Here is a 15835-nt window from a genome sequence, read left to right on the forward strand (position 1 = left end):
CTGAGGTAAGTAAACACAGACAGGGCGGGGGAGGGGGACGGATTTGAACTCTGGCCTAGCTCTTTCTTTGACAGAACTGGAAAGAGGGCGGCAAATATCCGTCGTGCTACGTTAGCACCAGTAGTTCAGGGAAAGGGGGTGGAAGCGGAGAGAATTAGAGCAGCCGAATCCCGGGAGTTCGGTGTTTTCGCATTCGCTGCTGGTTCGGTTACCGTGTTATTGCCTCATTTTATAGGAAGTACCCAGAGACAGACTGGGAGAGAGGAAAAAAAAAATTAGCAAGGTGAGTCAGTCCTGCTTTTGCCCCGGTGCATGCAGGGACTCGTAGTTTAGGAAAGCGGCGTACGTTTCCGTGCATGAACTGGGGGGGGGGGGGGAGAACCGGCGCTGAACCAGCCTGTTCTAGAGTTAGGCTCTGCGGTAGGAGTTTGCTTAATTTTGCATTTGTGTTTGTATGTGATCCATTCTCACAATACGGATCTGCTAAGCAAAAACCTTCTCTCTCTCTCCCCCCCCCCCCCCCGAAGAGGATGTTAGCACAATAATAGCTTTTGCAGCACTTCTAAAATCACATAAATGTATGAATACTGCATGCATATTTTCTTTTGTGAGTATTCACGAATTTTCAAAACAAATATATCTGCCAGTTACTGGTATTACTCTCTAACAGGTGTGTGCATTTGGCACCTAACATTAATCACCAAATTTTAGCATTGCCCTTTTAGTATTTATGTGAATGCTTAATAAAATAGGCATGCATGTAAACCTGGATATGTTACATATTATGAACTCCAGAAAGAAGCTCTGTTTGGCACAATGCAATACTATGGGGAGTGTTAGTACATTTGAGAAACAGATCATACTCCATATACTCTGGAGTAGGTGTGAGGTTCATTCCTGTCATGGTATATCCCTAAAACTAATCCATTTGGACCCCTCCCCCCCCCCCCCCCCCCCCAGAGATTAATAGGGGTGGGGTTAAAGAGCCCTAACATGTATGAGAACAGCTCTAATATGTACGAGAAGAGACTGGAGTACTTGAATATGTATATGTTTACAGAAACCTCTTTCACAGATGTAGGAGCTGTAGAACTAGAGGACATGAATGGAGGTTGCAAAGATGTAGACTTAGGAGTACCGTCAGGAAATACTTTTTCACAGAGAGAGTAGGGTATGTCTGGACTCTGGAGCGCCCTTCCAGGAAAGGTGATAGTCAAAATGGTGAGTAAATTAAAAAATGTGTGAGGTAGACACAGGAGATGCCTAAATAGAAAGAGCATGGAAACACAACATGACTGTTTGAGGTGTTATCTTGAGCAAGAGTAGTGGGAACTGAGGCCAATGCCAGACCGACTTTTACAGTCTGTATCCCACAAATGACAAAAGGCAGGTGAAGTTCGGCAACTCCAGTGTTGTAGATCACTTTATTGTCATGTGCTGTGAGTGAGGGTGCTGTACAGCTCAGGGGGGAGGGGAAGTCGACTGATAAGCTGAATACTATCAGCAATACTTGATGATATGTGTGTTTATAACCAAGACTCCGTCATGTTTGGCTGCCTATATAGTTTTCATGGTGGAGACTTGACTGCCAGTGTTTAAGCGTGGGTGACTGGGGCCTGCGTAGAGTGGTGGACGCAGCACTGACCACCATGTTGGGTAGACTGGATGGACCATGTGGGTGTCTATCTGCTGTCATTTACTGTGTGCTTAGCATGTAACTGCGGGGGAGGGGGCATAAACATGGGCAGGCAATGGGCGAGCTTCTAAGTGGGTAACTTATAGAATATTGTTAGTTATGTTCTTTATACATGACACACTTAGGCATGCCATTGACCTATTGTAAGTAGTGCACCTAAATTTCGATGCAGCTGCATAGTGTTGCGCTAGTATTCCATAATGGTTAAGGTGTGCCCTGAAATGATAGAATTGGAGCTAAGCATGCCCTGTTGTGGCACCTACATCTTGACGCCAAGTTACAGAATTGCCCTGTAATATCTTTTCAACTGTGCCGGCAGTGTATCCACTGGGGGTACACTTATGAGAGAGCAGTTTTATGAATGTTTTTTGTTCTGTTGAAATGTGAAATTAAGATGGTGCTTCTTCAGCATGTACTGGTGACCCTGCAACCAGTTAGGCTGCTGGGATATTCACAATGGAACATGCATGCGATAAATTTGCAAATTCTAGTTGTTACAGATCTCCTGTAAACCAGATTGAACCAGAATAGATTTTGGGAAACCCTGTAGCCTTCAGTTTCTTTCTCAAATATATATCTGCAGTCGTCTAAAGCTATCTGCTGTGTTGAAGATAATGAACTATCAATTTTTCTGCTCTGTATTGTATTGCATCTGGAGCGTTTTGTGAGAGTAAATATTTATACTATCGGATTTATGACAATAATGAAAGGATTAATGGTGGAACAGGGGAAGGAATTTGAGTGGCTCAGGAATGTAAGTGATCATCAAGAATTTTTTGTGGGTAATAAATGAACGTGCTTGCAATGAAATATTAAGGTATCCGCTTTGCAGTTCTTTGCTTAACTTAATTGCCACTTAACATTCTTTTATACAAACGGTGTTTGGTTTCTCAAAACCTAAAACTAGACTAGTTTAACTAGTGGTTTAACTTTGCAAGTTTGTAATTGAGAGAAGAATTTTATAAAATTGGCAGTAGGCAAGTGTTAAAAACTATAGCCAGCAAAATTTGCACTTTAGCAGTCTGGTTAAAGGATTGCTGTAAGCATAGGAATGAGGTGGGGGTGATCGAGCATGTAACAAAAAAGGTGTTTATTTTTCTTCCTTTCTTTTAATCAGAGATTGTTAAGGGGGCATTATTGAAACTGCCTTCATAGATGCAAACTGCATTGGAACTTTTATCTGTAGGGGTTGCACCATTACCATATGGCCATCTAAACTTCAGGAAATCACTAAAAACCAACCTATTCAAAAAGGCATACCCCTACTGACACAACCTAAATGCCAGAACCCTGCTACACAATTAACTAAAGCTAGTAACGGACATAAGCAACTCTTCCTCTCTACGATTCCCAAATGTGTCTGTAACACATGAACCTTATTCTACCATAATACCACTTTTGTATTTGTTCTTTACCGCTTGGTGAACGCCTATGGTACTAAGCCACATTGAGCCTGCAAATAGGTGGGAAAATGTGGGATATCTCTCTATATAAAACGCACCTCCAACATTCTATGAAGCCTCCACAACTCCCAACGTTCTAAATGCATGGTGGTGAAACCCACATCTCCTGAATTGACATCACGTACTTCCGGGTTCGTCACAAGCAGAAGTGACCAACCACACGAGGTTTCTCGGCTTCAGAATGTTGGAGGTGCATTCTATTAAATAGGATTGGTCAGTTCCTTGAAGCACAGCCAGAGCTCAGCATCCTGCACAGTAACGCTCAGACACCAGAGAGAGAGAAGGGGGGCCTGAAACAAGAGAGAGGGAGGGAGGGAGGGGGGGGGCTGACACCAGAGAGGTGGGGAGAGTTATCTCTGTCACACACACACTCTCTCTCTCACAGTCAATGTCTTTCTCTCACTCTCACACACTCTGTCTCACACTGTATCACATTCACTCTCTATGTGTCACACAGTCACTCACACACTCTCTTGGTCTCATACACTGTCTCACAGAGTCTGTGTCTCACACACACTCTCTCTCTCTCTCGCACACACTGTATCTGTGTGAAACACACTCTTTCTCACACTGTGTCTCACATACGCACTTGCACACACTCTCATTCTCACACACACACTGTCTCTCTCACGGACACACTCGCATATTCACTCTCTCTCACACACAGTCACTCTCACATACACTCTCTCAAACATACACAATCCGAGAAAAACCTTGCTAGCGCCCGTTTCATTTGTGTCAGAAATGGGCCTTTTTTACTAGTAAATAAATAAAATAATCAAAGTGAAACTCCAGCTACTTTTACTTTGATTATTGCCCTTGAAAATATACCCAACAGAGATTTGTACCTCCTTTTGCTCCAGTTATTTTTTTCCAAACAGAACAATAGGCAGAGTTTGGAAAGTTTCAAAGTATACAGGTCAAACTGCATAACCTGTTGAATGACGTGCATACTTTTACCTGCACAGAAGGTGGGTATTTTTCAAATAGCCAATTTTCATGGCTACCTTGGAGGGACCGCACAGGGGGAGCAGCTCTTGATTGAGAACGTTGAACAGATAAGTGAACCAGTTACTTATAGTTGTTTTTCTGTGTTCCTATTGCAACGTTCAATGCACTGAAAATTTATCTATTAATGAAAAAACTCAAAAAATTTAAAGTGTTTTGGCTACTGCAAAAAAATTTTTACGCTGCTGTAGCCTCAGGGTTTTTTTGCCTATGATGAAGAGAGGACTTTCTGTCCGTTTAGCTTGTTGAGACTCATTGTTTAGTCCCCAAGCTCTTTGAGGCTTTTTCCCTGATTGTTATTTCATACTACGTGGATTTGTTTGCCTTTTTTGAATTTTGATTTGTATCCATACCACATATTAATTTTTAGTGAAACCACTGAAATGGCCATAAAAATTTCCCTGTAACCATTTTACAAAATTAAATGGTAAGTAAAGCCTGTACTGTGCCAGGAGGGGGGATAGAATGGAAGCAGTACATGTAAATCAATCTTGAAAACCTAACTGGGTTGTTGTCCTCCCCTGGTTTAAGCATTTTGGTGTTTGATATCTGCAAGTGGGAAGCAGGAGTTGAATTCCAGATTCTGTTTTCTGGGTGCTGCACAGATCGCCTTTGGGATAAGTTCAGTTGCTGTTGCCGACACATTGCAGATCGGGGGGGGTTCTTCCCCCTGTACCTGGAGACATCTCTTCAGGGGTATATATTCTTTAAAAGGTTAGCTATTTGAATTTCAGAATTTAATGGGTGAACATTTTTGCATCCTTAGGTTACATAACAGTGTAGCATTAAATCATAAAATTGAATTCCTTACTTGATTTTAGTCAATGAAATTCAGTTTTGTAAATATCTTGGACCTACTACTGGATTTCATCTTAAAGTATCATATGTTACACTATATAACTTGGAGCCAGATGTGTTTTAAAAGAGGTTTTTTTCTCATGTGTCTGTGGGGACAAGGAGGTCGAAGAAAACAGGAGTTGAAGTGAACCTATCTAGCCCCATTATATGAGGTAAGCTAGTAGGTGGAACTTGCCACAGTTTTAGTAAACCCAAAACAATAGCAAATGCTATTGAAAACAATAGCAAAAGATTATTAGAAATAAGGGACTGCCTATGCATGGTCCATCTAAAAAGTCAAAAACTGTTCCACTTAGATAGGCACCTATGGAACTTTGGAAGGCTAAGTGCTTTGAAAATATGCCTCAATGCTTTAAAAGGTGGAGGACAAAAGATTTGGGTTTTTTTTTTCTAACTTATTTGACAGCTTTTGAATTTATTTGAAAGCTTTCCATATCTAGATATAAATATCATGAAATAAACGTTGAATATTATCTCTAAAATAGCTCATAAATTATTGTAACTGGTTGCAAAAGCAGTTTTAAACTCAGTATTTTGTGGTCATTTTTCTACACTGTTCTATAATACAGGTGGCCAGACTGACTCTGGACTTCTGCATGAAGGTAACTCTGCCCTCATTATTCAATATTAGTCTTTTATATAGTAGTAATAAAAAATATCAAGTGCATTTTTATAATATACCACTGCAATCCACAAAAAAAGGAGCAAGTTCCCACATGCCATCTATTTTCTTTTGAACTAAGCACAGGAAAATAAAAGATTTTAAATGCTCCCAGGTTTCAACGTAATTCATGTTTAATGTGGAGGAGTGGCCTAGTGGTTAGGGTGGTGGACTCTGGTCCTGGGGAACTGAGTTCGATTCCCACTTCAGGCACAGGCAGCTCCTTGTGATTCTGGGCAAGTCACTTAACCCTCCATTGCCCCAGGTACAAATAAGTACCTGTATACAATATGTAAGCCGCATTGAGCCAGCCATGAGTGGGAAAGCGTGGGGTACAAATGTAACAAAACAAAAAAAAAAGAAACTCCAGACCGCTCAGAATACAGCAGCCAGACTAATATTTGGCAAATCGCAATTGGACAGTGCCAGGCCCCTCCGAGAAAAACTGCATTGGCTGCCAATCAAAGAACATATTACTTTCAAAATCTGCACCCTAGTCCACAAAATTATCTATGGCCAAGTCCCAGGATATATGACAGAACTTATAGACCTACCACTCAGAAACACAACCAGATCATCTCGAACATACCTAAATCTCCACTACCCAAACTGCAAAGGACTTAAATACAAAGTAACCTATGCATCCAGCTTCTCGTATATAAGCACACAATTATGGAACGCACTGCCAAAAGTTGTGAAGACAACCTGCGACCACCTAAGCTTCAGGAAATCATTAAAAACCTACCTGTTCAAAAAGGCATACCCCGCCGACCCAACATAAATGCCTGCACTCTGCAACACAACATAACCAAAGCTCGTAATGGACACTACCTAATCTTTCCTCTCCTACTCTGACTACTGCAATCTGCTTCTTGCTGGCCTCCCACTTAGTCACCTCTCCCCTCTCCAGTCGGTTCAAAACTCTGCTGCCCGTCTCATCTTCCGCCAGAGTCGCTTTACTCATACTACCCCTCTCCTCAAGACCCTTCACTGGCTCCCTATCCGTTTTCGCATCCTGTTCAAACTTCTTCTACTAACCTATAAATGTACTCACTCTGCTGCTCCCCAGTATCTCTCCACACTCGTCCTTCCCTACACCCCTTCCCGTGCACTCCGCTCCATGGATAAATCCTTCTTATCTGTTCCCTTCTCCACTCCTGCCAACTCCAGACTTCGCGCCTTCTGTCTCACTGCACCCTACGCCTGGAATAAACTTCCTGAGCTCCTACGTCTTGCCCCATCCTTGGCCACCTTTAAATCTAGACTGAAAGCCCACCTCTTTAACATTGCTTTTGACTTGTAACCACTTGTAACCACTCGCCTCCACCTACCCTCCTCTCTTCCTTCCTGTTCACATTAATTGATTTGATTTGCTTACTTTATTTCTTTTTTGTCTATTAGATTGTAAGCTCTTTGAGCAGGGACTGTCTTCTATGTTTGTGCAGCGCTGCGTACGCCTTGTAGCGCTATATAAATGCTAAATAGTAGTAGTAGTAGTAGTCCTTGATCCCCAATGTAACTGAAACACATGTTCCTTATTCAACCACAATACTACCTGTATTTGTTTCATTACCTGACTTGGCTAACGCCTCTTTGGTACTATGTAAGCCACATTGAGCCTGCAAATAGGTGGGAAAATGTGGGATACAAATGTAACAAATAAATAAATAAACTATGAATGTTGAGCACCTGATTCTCATAACATGTCTGTTTTTAGTGTCTCTCTTCACCAGGAGAAAAAAAAATCTCTACACAAATATAACACATTCTAGGGTGTCCCTGTAACCAGCCCCTCCAAATGACACACCAATTACGATTTATAAAATAAATTACTCTTCTACCTATGAAAACGTATTCCGTTATTATACTTCCTCTGTCTACATTTGTATGTTGCAGAAGCTGGCATGCTTGAAAATATAAGTAGGATCAAATAAAAATGCTGCCATCAATAAACAATTTGTTTGCTTTGTTTTGAGTGTACTTGAATGACGGCTGGGCAGAGGATTTGCTTTCCACTCCTGGCTATTTGTGCTGTAATGAATTTTTTCAAGATTGATACTGTAGCATTCTAAAAAGTCATCTCGAACATTCCTGAATCTGCATTTCCCCAGTTGTAAAGGCCTAAAATACAAACTAACGCATGCGTCTAACTTCTCCTACCTGAGTATACAGTTGTGGAGCGCATTGCCGCGCAGCTTAAAAACAACATATGAACTAACCAACTTTCGCAAATCCCTGAAGACCCACCTATTCAACAAGGCATACCAAATAAGAGCAGCAATTATAAAGTAACACATCATAACCTTACCTGTTATCTACAATGCTCTTGCTTATATCTACTAGTTTGAATTTCGATCACGTTATTTTCTATGATATCTCCATCTTACCTGTTATCATTAATGTTGTCTACTTATAGTTACTTATCTGAATTTCGATCGTACTACTCCTATGTAACACTAACTGTTATCTCCTAATCTACTAACAACGACACACTGTAAGCCACATTGAGCCTGCAAATAGGTGGGAAAATGTGGGATACAAATGCAATAAATAAATAAATAAATGTTTCCTTTAACAATATTTTCATCTTGCAACTCTTATTTCTTCTAGAAAAGCCCTATGAACTTCATTTCTTCTGGATCCTTGTCAAGGTCACCAACTTTCTAGCTGTTCAAGGTACATTGTCGAAAACTCCAATGGAAGTCATCTTGCCATGGCCACAACAACTCAAGTTGTGAAGTAACTTTTTTAAATCCTTTATTGCTAGATTTGTGGTAGATGGTGGTTTTATGTCTGCTGGTAGCTTTTAGAAGTTCACATTTGTCCTCCTAGAGAATTTACAAGACTCTTTATGCGTGTGAATAGACTGGCTGAAAATCCCCTCCCCTTTTGGCAAACAGTAACACCCTCACTCTATAATCTTTATTTATTTATTTATTTATTTATTTTTAACATTTGTATCCCACATTTTCCCACCTATTTGCAGGCTCAATGTGGCTTACATAGATCTGTAAATGATGAATACCAGTTCCGGAGAAGACAAATACATAGTTAAGGTAGAGGATACAGAGTGAATTTGGTTACAGGAAGGAAAGATTTTAAATTATAATAAGAATTGAAAGGTATTAGGTTAATTTCGTTCGTAAAAGATTAACTTGAACAATTAGGAACATTAAAACTACAAATCAAGATACTTTAGCAAAAAACAAGGCTTAATGAATACATTTGCATAGATACAATTGTTAATTGGCATTTAGGATGGATTATTATTGTATGCTTAAATAGGTTTTCAATAATTTACGCCTTGGGCACACATTTGCATGCGCAGGGTGTAGAATAGTAGCAGCTATGCATGTAAATGGTTGATTCAGTGTCACTTGGCACTGACACCCAACCAATAATTGGAGTTAATTGATACTAATTGACAGTAGTTTACAGTTACATGTATAACATCATTTAGGTGCTATTCTGTAATATTAGCGTCTAAATTCTACAGCACATAACTGCGAGAAGGGTGTGGGAGGTAAAGGGTCATGACAAACAGTTGTGTGCTAAACTTTCAGAATACTGTCTGTTACGTGCATAACTTTCCGCATTTAGGTGCGAGCATTACGCCTGCCATAGAGCTACTGCTTGCACCTAATGTTAAATGTATAAATGCGGCAGTTGTGCATGTAACTGAATTGCATGTGTAATTGCTGTTATAGAATTCTCACTTAGCATGTACAGAATTACCCCTTGAGAGTTGTCATTGCACAGTTCACATACTTTTCCATGTTTTTAAACCATATTTTTAAAACTTCACGTATTATTTTCCAGAAACTTTTTCCCTGTATGGAAAGACAGTGGGTACCCTGTCTGTGGCAGTTTTAAAAGTACACATGCCCTTTCCCTGTAGAAACTGAATATAAGATTTATACCTGAGAAAGGCAGGGACAAATCAAACTCTGCTATACATATAAAGTATTACATACCATGTAAAATGAGTATGTCTTGTTGGGCAGACTGGATGGACCATTCAGGTCTTTATCTGCCGTCATTTACTATGTTACTTGCAGGCTTTACAACTAGCTGGCAGATTTGTGAAGACAGGACAGCACTACACACCTCAGCTTATGAATAAAGAAGGCTTTTTTAAAATTCTTAAATTAACCTGGAGTGTAGGGATGGTCAATCAGTAGTGCAGCTGGGTCAAATGATCCCTGTCAAATATTTAAGGGGGAATTCTGTATAGGACACCCAAAGTTAGGTGCCGGGCTGATGCACATTAAGCTTGAATTCTGTACGAGTTTGGCACAGAACTCTCTTTATAGAATAGTAGCTTGAATCATTTTCGCGCTTAACTGTAGGCGTGAGCATTTAGGCCTGTCAGGTATGGAAAGGGAAGTACTCTATAATTTCGCTCCTAAATCCCAGAAAGGTCCATGCCCTTCCTCTGGCCACATCCCCTGTGGAGTTGAGTGAGAGATGAATTAGGTGTGCAGGTTATAGTGCACGTAACCACTAATTAGTGCCAATTATTGCTTGTTAAGGCTAATTATTATCACCAATTTGGAACAAATTATTTTCATGCATATCTGCAATCTGTTTCCAAAATTGCATGTCTAAATTTAGACAGCCTATACAGATTTTGGGGGTTACTGTGTTATAATGTGTGAGGGAAACCTGTGACATCTTGGTTGAAATGGTAACATAACTTTATTCTTATATTTCGCAAACACCTTGCAGTTTGTTGCAGATCACAATAAAAAAAAACAAAACTGGTCATAAACAGGAAATAGTCAATATAGATCATAAACCTCCCCAACCCACCCATCACCCTCCAGTGACACATTTCTGAAATGAATACGTTTTTAAAGGCCTCCTAAAATTCAAATACCCCCTGGCAGTCAACAACAACCTTAGGCCCCTGTTTACTAAGCTGCGTTATAGGTGCGTTAACGCTTTTAACGTGTGTTAACCATGTACGCACGTTAACCATGTGTACGCCTACAATATCCCTATAGGTGCCTACACAGTGCATGCATGCTAATTGTAGGTGCGTTAAAAATGCTAACACGCCTTAGTAAACAGGGCCCTTAGCTAGTTTTCTGCTGATTGCAATTAAATGGGTTTATTAATGAAACGTGTGGGTTAAAAACTCAGTGTATAATTAATAGTGCATCTCACTGCAAGTATTTATTTGCTTTTGTTTATTCATTTATTTATGTCTAGGGTATACGGAACATCTGTTTTCATTCCTAGTTCAGAGTAATTTTATAACAGGTCACCTAGGTTGGCTAATCAGGCACACATTAATTTATTTTAGCATTTATAATCCGCACAATCGTATATTCTTGGCCGATAATAACAGTACATACATAATTTAAACCAATAAGACAAACAATACATTAGAACAACACTTCAATGCAAATTATCCTACACACAGTTATTGCACCAAGATAATGTAGTTCAACATTGTATATGAAACTTCATCATAAATGTGATATCCACATATCTAAGCTCGTAATTAATCTCCTTGGTTGCTCCTCCTAAAATTTTAATTCTCGCCATAAGCCTGCTGGAATAACATTGTTTTCAGTCCTTTTTTTTAATCGGCTCCGTATTCTGCAACATTCTTAGTGTGATGGCAAGGTATTCTGTAATTTAGGACCAACTGTATAGAAAAGTGAGGATTGATATACCTCTAACTATATGAAAGGAGGACACGTCCAGCAATGCCATATTGGCAGATCTCAAAGCCCTTGGCAGATGATAAAAGAACATCCTTCGAAGAATGGAAAAAGGATATGAATGAAGAAAATAAGACACAACACATGCTAGATGCAAAGTATTGATAAAGAAGACCAAAAGAGAATATGAAAAAAACTTCACACAGAGACAAAAAAACTCAGAAGCATATTTTCAAAGCACTTAGACTTACAAAGTTACACTGTATCCTATAGAACTTTGTAAGTTTAAGTGTTTTGAAAATGAGCCCCATAGTAACACCTTTTTCAGGTACATCAAAGTAGAAAGCCTTTGAAGGAATCTGGGACCGTTAGATTGTGAAGTAACAAAAGGGGCACTAGGAGAGGACAAGGCCATAGCGGAGAGATTGAATGAATTCTTTGCTTCAGTCTTTACGGAAGAAGATGTAAGAGATCTACCTGTAATGGAAATGGTTTTCAAGGGTGATGATGTGGAGGAACTGAAAGAAATCTCGGTGAATCTGAAAGACCTACTGAGTCAGACAAGTTAAAGAGTGATAAATTACCTGGACCAGATGGTATACACCCCAGAGTACTGAAAGAACTCAAACATTGCTGATCTGCTGTTGGTGACCTGTAACCAGCCATTAAAGTCGTTCATAGTGTCTGAAGATTAGAGGGTGGCCAATGTTAACGCTGACTTTTAAAAAGGCTTCCGTGGTGATCCAAGAAATTACAGACTAGTAAGCCTGACATCAGTGCCGGGCAAGATAGTGGAAATGATTATAAAAAATAACATTACGGAACACATAATAAACAAACATGATTTTAACGAGAGGACATGAAATGAGATTGAAGGGGGGCAGACTCAAAAAAGATGTCAGGAAGTATTTTTTCACGGAGAGGGTGGTGGATGCTTGGAATGCCCTCCCGCGGGAGGTGGTGGAGATGAAAACGGTAACGGAATTCAAACATGCATGGGATATGCATAAAGGAATCCTGTGCAGCAGGAATGGATCCTCAGAAGCTTAGCTGAAATTGGGTGGCGGAGCAGGTGGGGGGAAGAGGGGTTGGTGGTTGGGAGGCCAGGATAGGGGAGGGCAGACTTATACGGTCTGTACCAGAGCCGGTGATGGGAGACGGGACTGGTAGTTGGGAGGCGGGAAATACTGCTGGGCAGACTTATACGGTCTGTGCCCTGAAAAAGACAGGTACAAATTCAAGATATGAGTTTATCTTGGGCAGACTAGATGGACCATGCAGGTCTTTTTCTGCCGTCATCTACTATGTTACTATGTTAATGGGACAGAGTTAGCATGGGTTCAGTCAAAGGAAGTCTTGCCTCATCAATTTGCTTCATTTCTTTGAAGGCGTGAATAAACATGTGGATAATGGTGAGCCGGTTGGTGTAGTATATCTAGATTTTGTCTTGTTGGGCAGACTGGATGGACCGTGCAGGTCTTTTTCTGCCGTCATCTACTACTACTATTTTCAGAAAGCTTTTGGCAAAGTTCCTCATGAGAGACTCCTGAGAAAATTAAAAATTCATGGGAGAGGAGGCAATGTCCTTCTCTGGGTTAGGAATTGATTATATGACAGAAAACAGAGGATAGGATTAAGGCCATTTTGCTCAGTGAAGGAGGATGAGCAGTGGAGTCCGCGGGGATCTGTACTGGGACCGGTACTATTCAACATATTTATAAATGATCTAGAAATCAGAATGATGAGTGAGGTGATTAAATTTGCAAATGACACAAAACTATTCAAAGTTGTCAAAAACACATGCGGATTGTGAAATATTTCGGGAAGACCTTAGGAAACTGGAAGACTGGTCATCCAAATTACAGAAATGTAATGTGGACAAGTGCAAAGTGATGTACATTGAGAAGAATAAACCGAATCATAGTTACCTGATGCTAGGGTCCATCTTAGGAGTCAGCACCCAAGAAATAGATCTAGGTGTCATTGTAGATGGTATGCTGACATTTTCTGCCCGGTGTGCAGCAGCGGCCAAAAAAGCAAACAATGCTAGAAATTATTAGGAAAGGGATGCAAAACCAAGAATATTATAATGCCTCTGTATTGCTCCATGGTACGACCTCACTTTGAGTATTGTGTTCAGTTCTGGTTGTCGTATCTAAGAAAAGATATAGTGGAATTAGAAAAGATTCAGTGACCAAAATGATAAGAGGGATGGAACTCCTCCCATTTGAGGAAAGGCTAAAGAGATTAGGACTCTTTAGATTGGAAAAGAGACGGCTGGGGGGGGAGGATATGATTGAGGTCTATATAAACCTGAGTACTGTAGAATGGGTAAAAATGAATCAGTTTTTCACTCTTTCAAAATTACAAAGCTCAGGGGACACTCAACGACATTACATTAAAATATATTTTTTAAAACAAATAGGAGGAAATATTTTTTTCACTCACAGGATAGTTAATCTGTGAAACTCGTTGCCAAAGAATGGGGTAACAGTGGTTAGCGTATCTGGGTTTAAAAAAGGTTTGGGCAAATTCCTGGAGGAAACGTCCATAGTCTTCCATTGTGATAGACATGGGGGAAGCCACTGCTTGCCCTGGGACTTGTAGTATGGAGTGTTGCCATGATTTGGGTTTCTGCCAGGTACTTGTGACTTGGCTTGTTCACTGTTTGGAAACAGGATACTGGACTAGATGGACCATTGGTCTGACCCAGTATGGCTATTCCTATATTCAGAATTTGTTTGACAGGTGACCAGTGTAATTTAAAGCCTGTTTTATAAAGATGCATAGGCCCATGAGTGCTGCATAATTTGCAGCAATAATTAACCTGCGTACATTAACACCAGCTTGGGAGCAGGTGTAAAGCGTGACTTTGCCTAAATCAAGCCTCCATCATGCCTACGCCCAAGGGGCCAGATTCTATATCGGGCATGGCGAGTAGTGCACATTAAATTGGGTACGTGGCCAATTTACGCATGCCAGTCAATTGAGTAATGAGCCAATTAGTCATGATAATTAGCAATAATTGGAATTCATGCATGTTTATATTTAGATGTATTCTAAAAAGAAGCGTGCATAAATTCCACCGTTCGTAGCTGAAAAGGAGGCATAGCCATGGGAGGAGTGTAGGCATGTTGGGGTTGTCAATTACATTTACGGGCGTTATAGAATTTGGGGGAACACGAATACATTTAGGGCTGGCATTTATACCAGGTTTTCGGTGGCGTAAATGGCTGCACCTAAATGTATGTGTTTTCTCCTGGCCTATGTGCTATTCTGTACTGTAGACGCTTTTAACAGACTAGCGCTGTGTGCGTTATTTTGACATGCCTACATTTACGATGCCTTACATAGAATCCAAATTTAAGGATTTCGGCGTCCCTGACCATATTATCGAAACAAAAGATGGATGTCCATCTTGTTTCGAAAATACAGGTTTCCCCACCCCTGGATGGGAACATTTTGCAAGGACGTCCGCATCAAAATTTGGACATCCCTTTCGAAAATGCCCCTTTGAGGCATGTTCTTGATTTCATGCATACCTTTACATGGGGTTATTTTTATAAGCGGTGTTTTACACAGTTACCTGTGAAAATGTTAGCGTATTCTTTAGAATATTTCACTCATGCACGTAAATTGGGTCTAAATTTGCTCTTAAGTGCCACTAATTATCAATATTTGGTGCCAGTTAGAACTAATTGGCACTAATTAGCAGTTACATGAGTTAGTGAGGTATGCCCCTATAGTTGGCCTAAATCCTATAGTGCGCAAGGTGGGACGGGGTGTGCCGACTACTTGAGTGCACACTTTATAGAATACTGACAGTTATATGCATTTCTGCCACATTTAGGTGTGAGCAGTTATGCCTGCCATAGAGCAGGCACGAAAGATAGGTGCATCTTTGCTGTTTTAAGATACCATTCTGTAATGGCTTTGGTGCGCAATTTGGTCGTTAGTGAATACTGGCTTAGCGCTCGCTTTTTGGGCACCAGAATTGTGACACTCCTTATAGAATTGCCCCAATACTGTAGATATAACTAAAAGCCTTTATAAAATGACCGCCTCATGACTGATAAGTAGCTCTTGGTACTCTTAGGATTACATAACCGTTGAAAAGAATTTTCTGTGCCCATTAAAGAACTCTTAATTAAGCCTCGCATCCCATTCTGCTACTCCAACAGTCTTATTTTTGTTGTTGTTGTTGCTGGCTGTACTACAGGCTGTTCCTTGACCTTTACTGTTGATTTTGTTTTATCTTAGTGACAGCACCTTTCAGATAATCGCTGTCACCAAGGAAACAGGCCTAGGCTTGAACATTGTGGGTGGAATTAACAGAACTGAAGGACCCTTGGTGTATATTCTGAAAGTCATCCCTGGAGGAGACTGCCACAGGGTAATAATTACGGGATACTGTTTCCCTTCTTCCTTTATTCCTGTAGAAAACAAAGCAAATTCACCCATTTGTCCAGATCTGAAT

The 15835-nt window shown here is 40.4% G+C and overlaps 1 protein-coding gene across 1 annotated transcript in view; it reads left to right on the forward strand.

Annotated features, from left to right (window-relative positions):
• The first annotated feature begins 11403 nt into the window (after positions 1-11403).
• The window catches only part of STXBP4 (syntaxin binding protein 4), a 192091-nt gene continuing 187659 nt past the window's right edge, over positions 11404-15835 (forward strand). The window contains 2 exon segments of the mRNA XM_030206863.1: positions 11404-11516; positions 15619-15751. Of these exon segments, the coding sequence (XP_030062723.1) occupies positions 11404-11516; positions 15619-15751 (246 nt within the window).

Source organism: Microcaecilia unicolor, chromosome 6, assembly GCF_901765095.1.
Source record: "Microcaecilia unicolor chromosome 6, aMicUni1.1, whole genome shotgun sequence".
NCBI classification, from domain to species: Eukaryota; Metazoa; Chordata; class Amphibia; order Gymnophiona; family Siphonopidae; genus Microcaecilia; species Microcaecilia unicolor.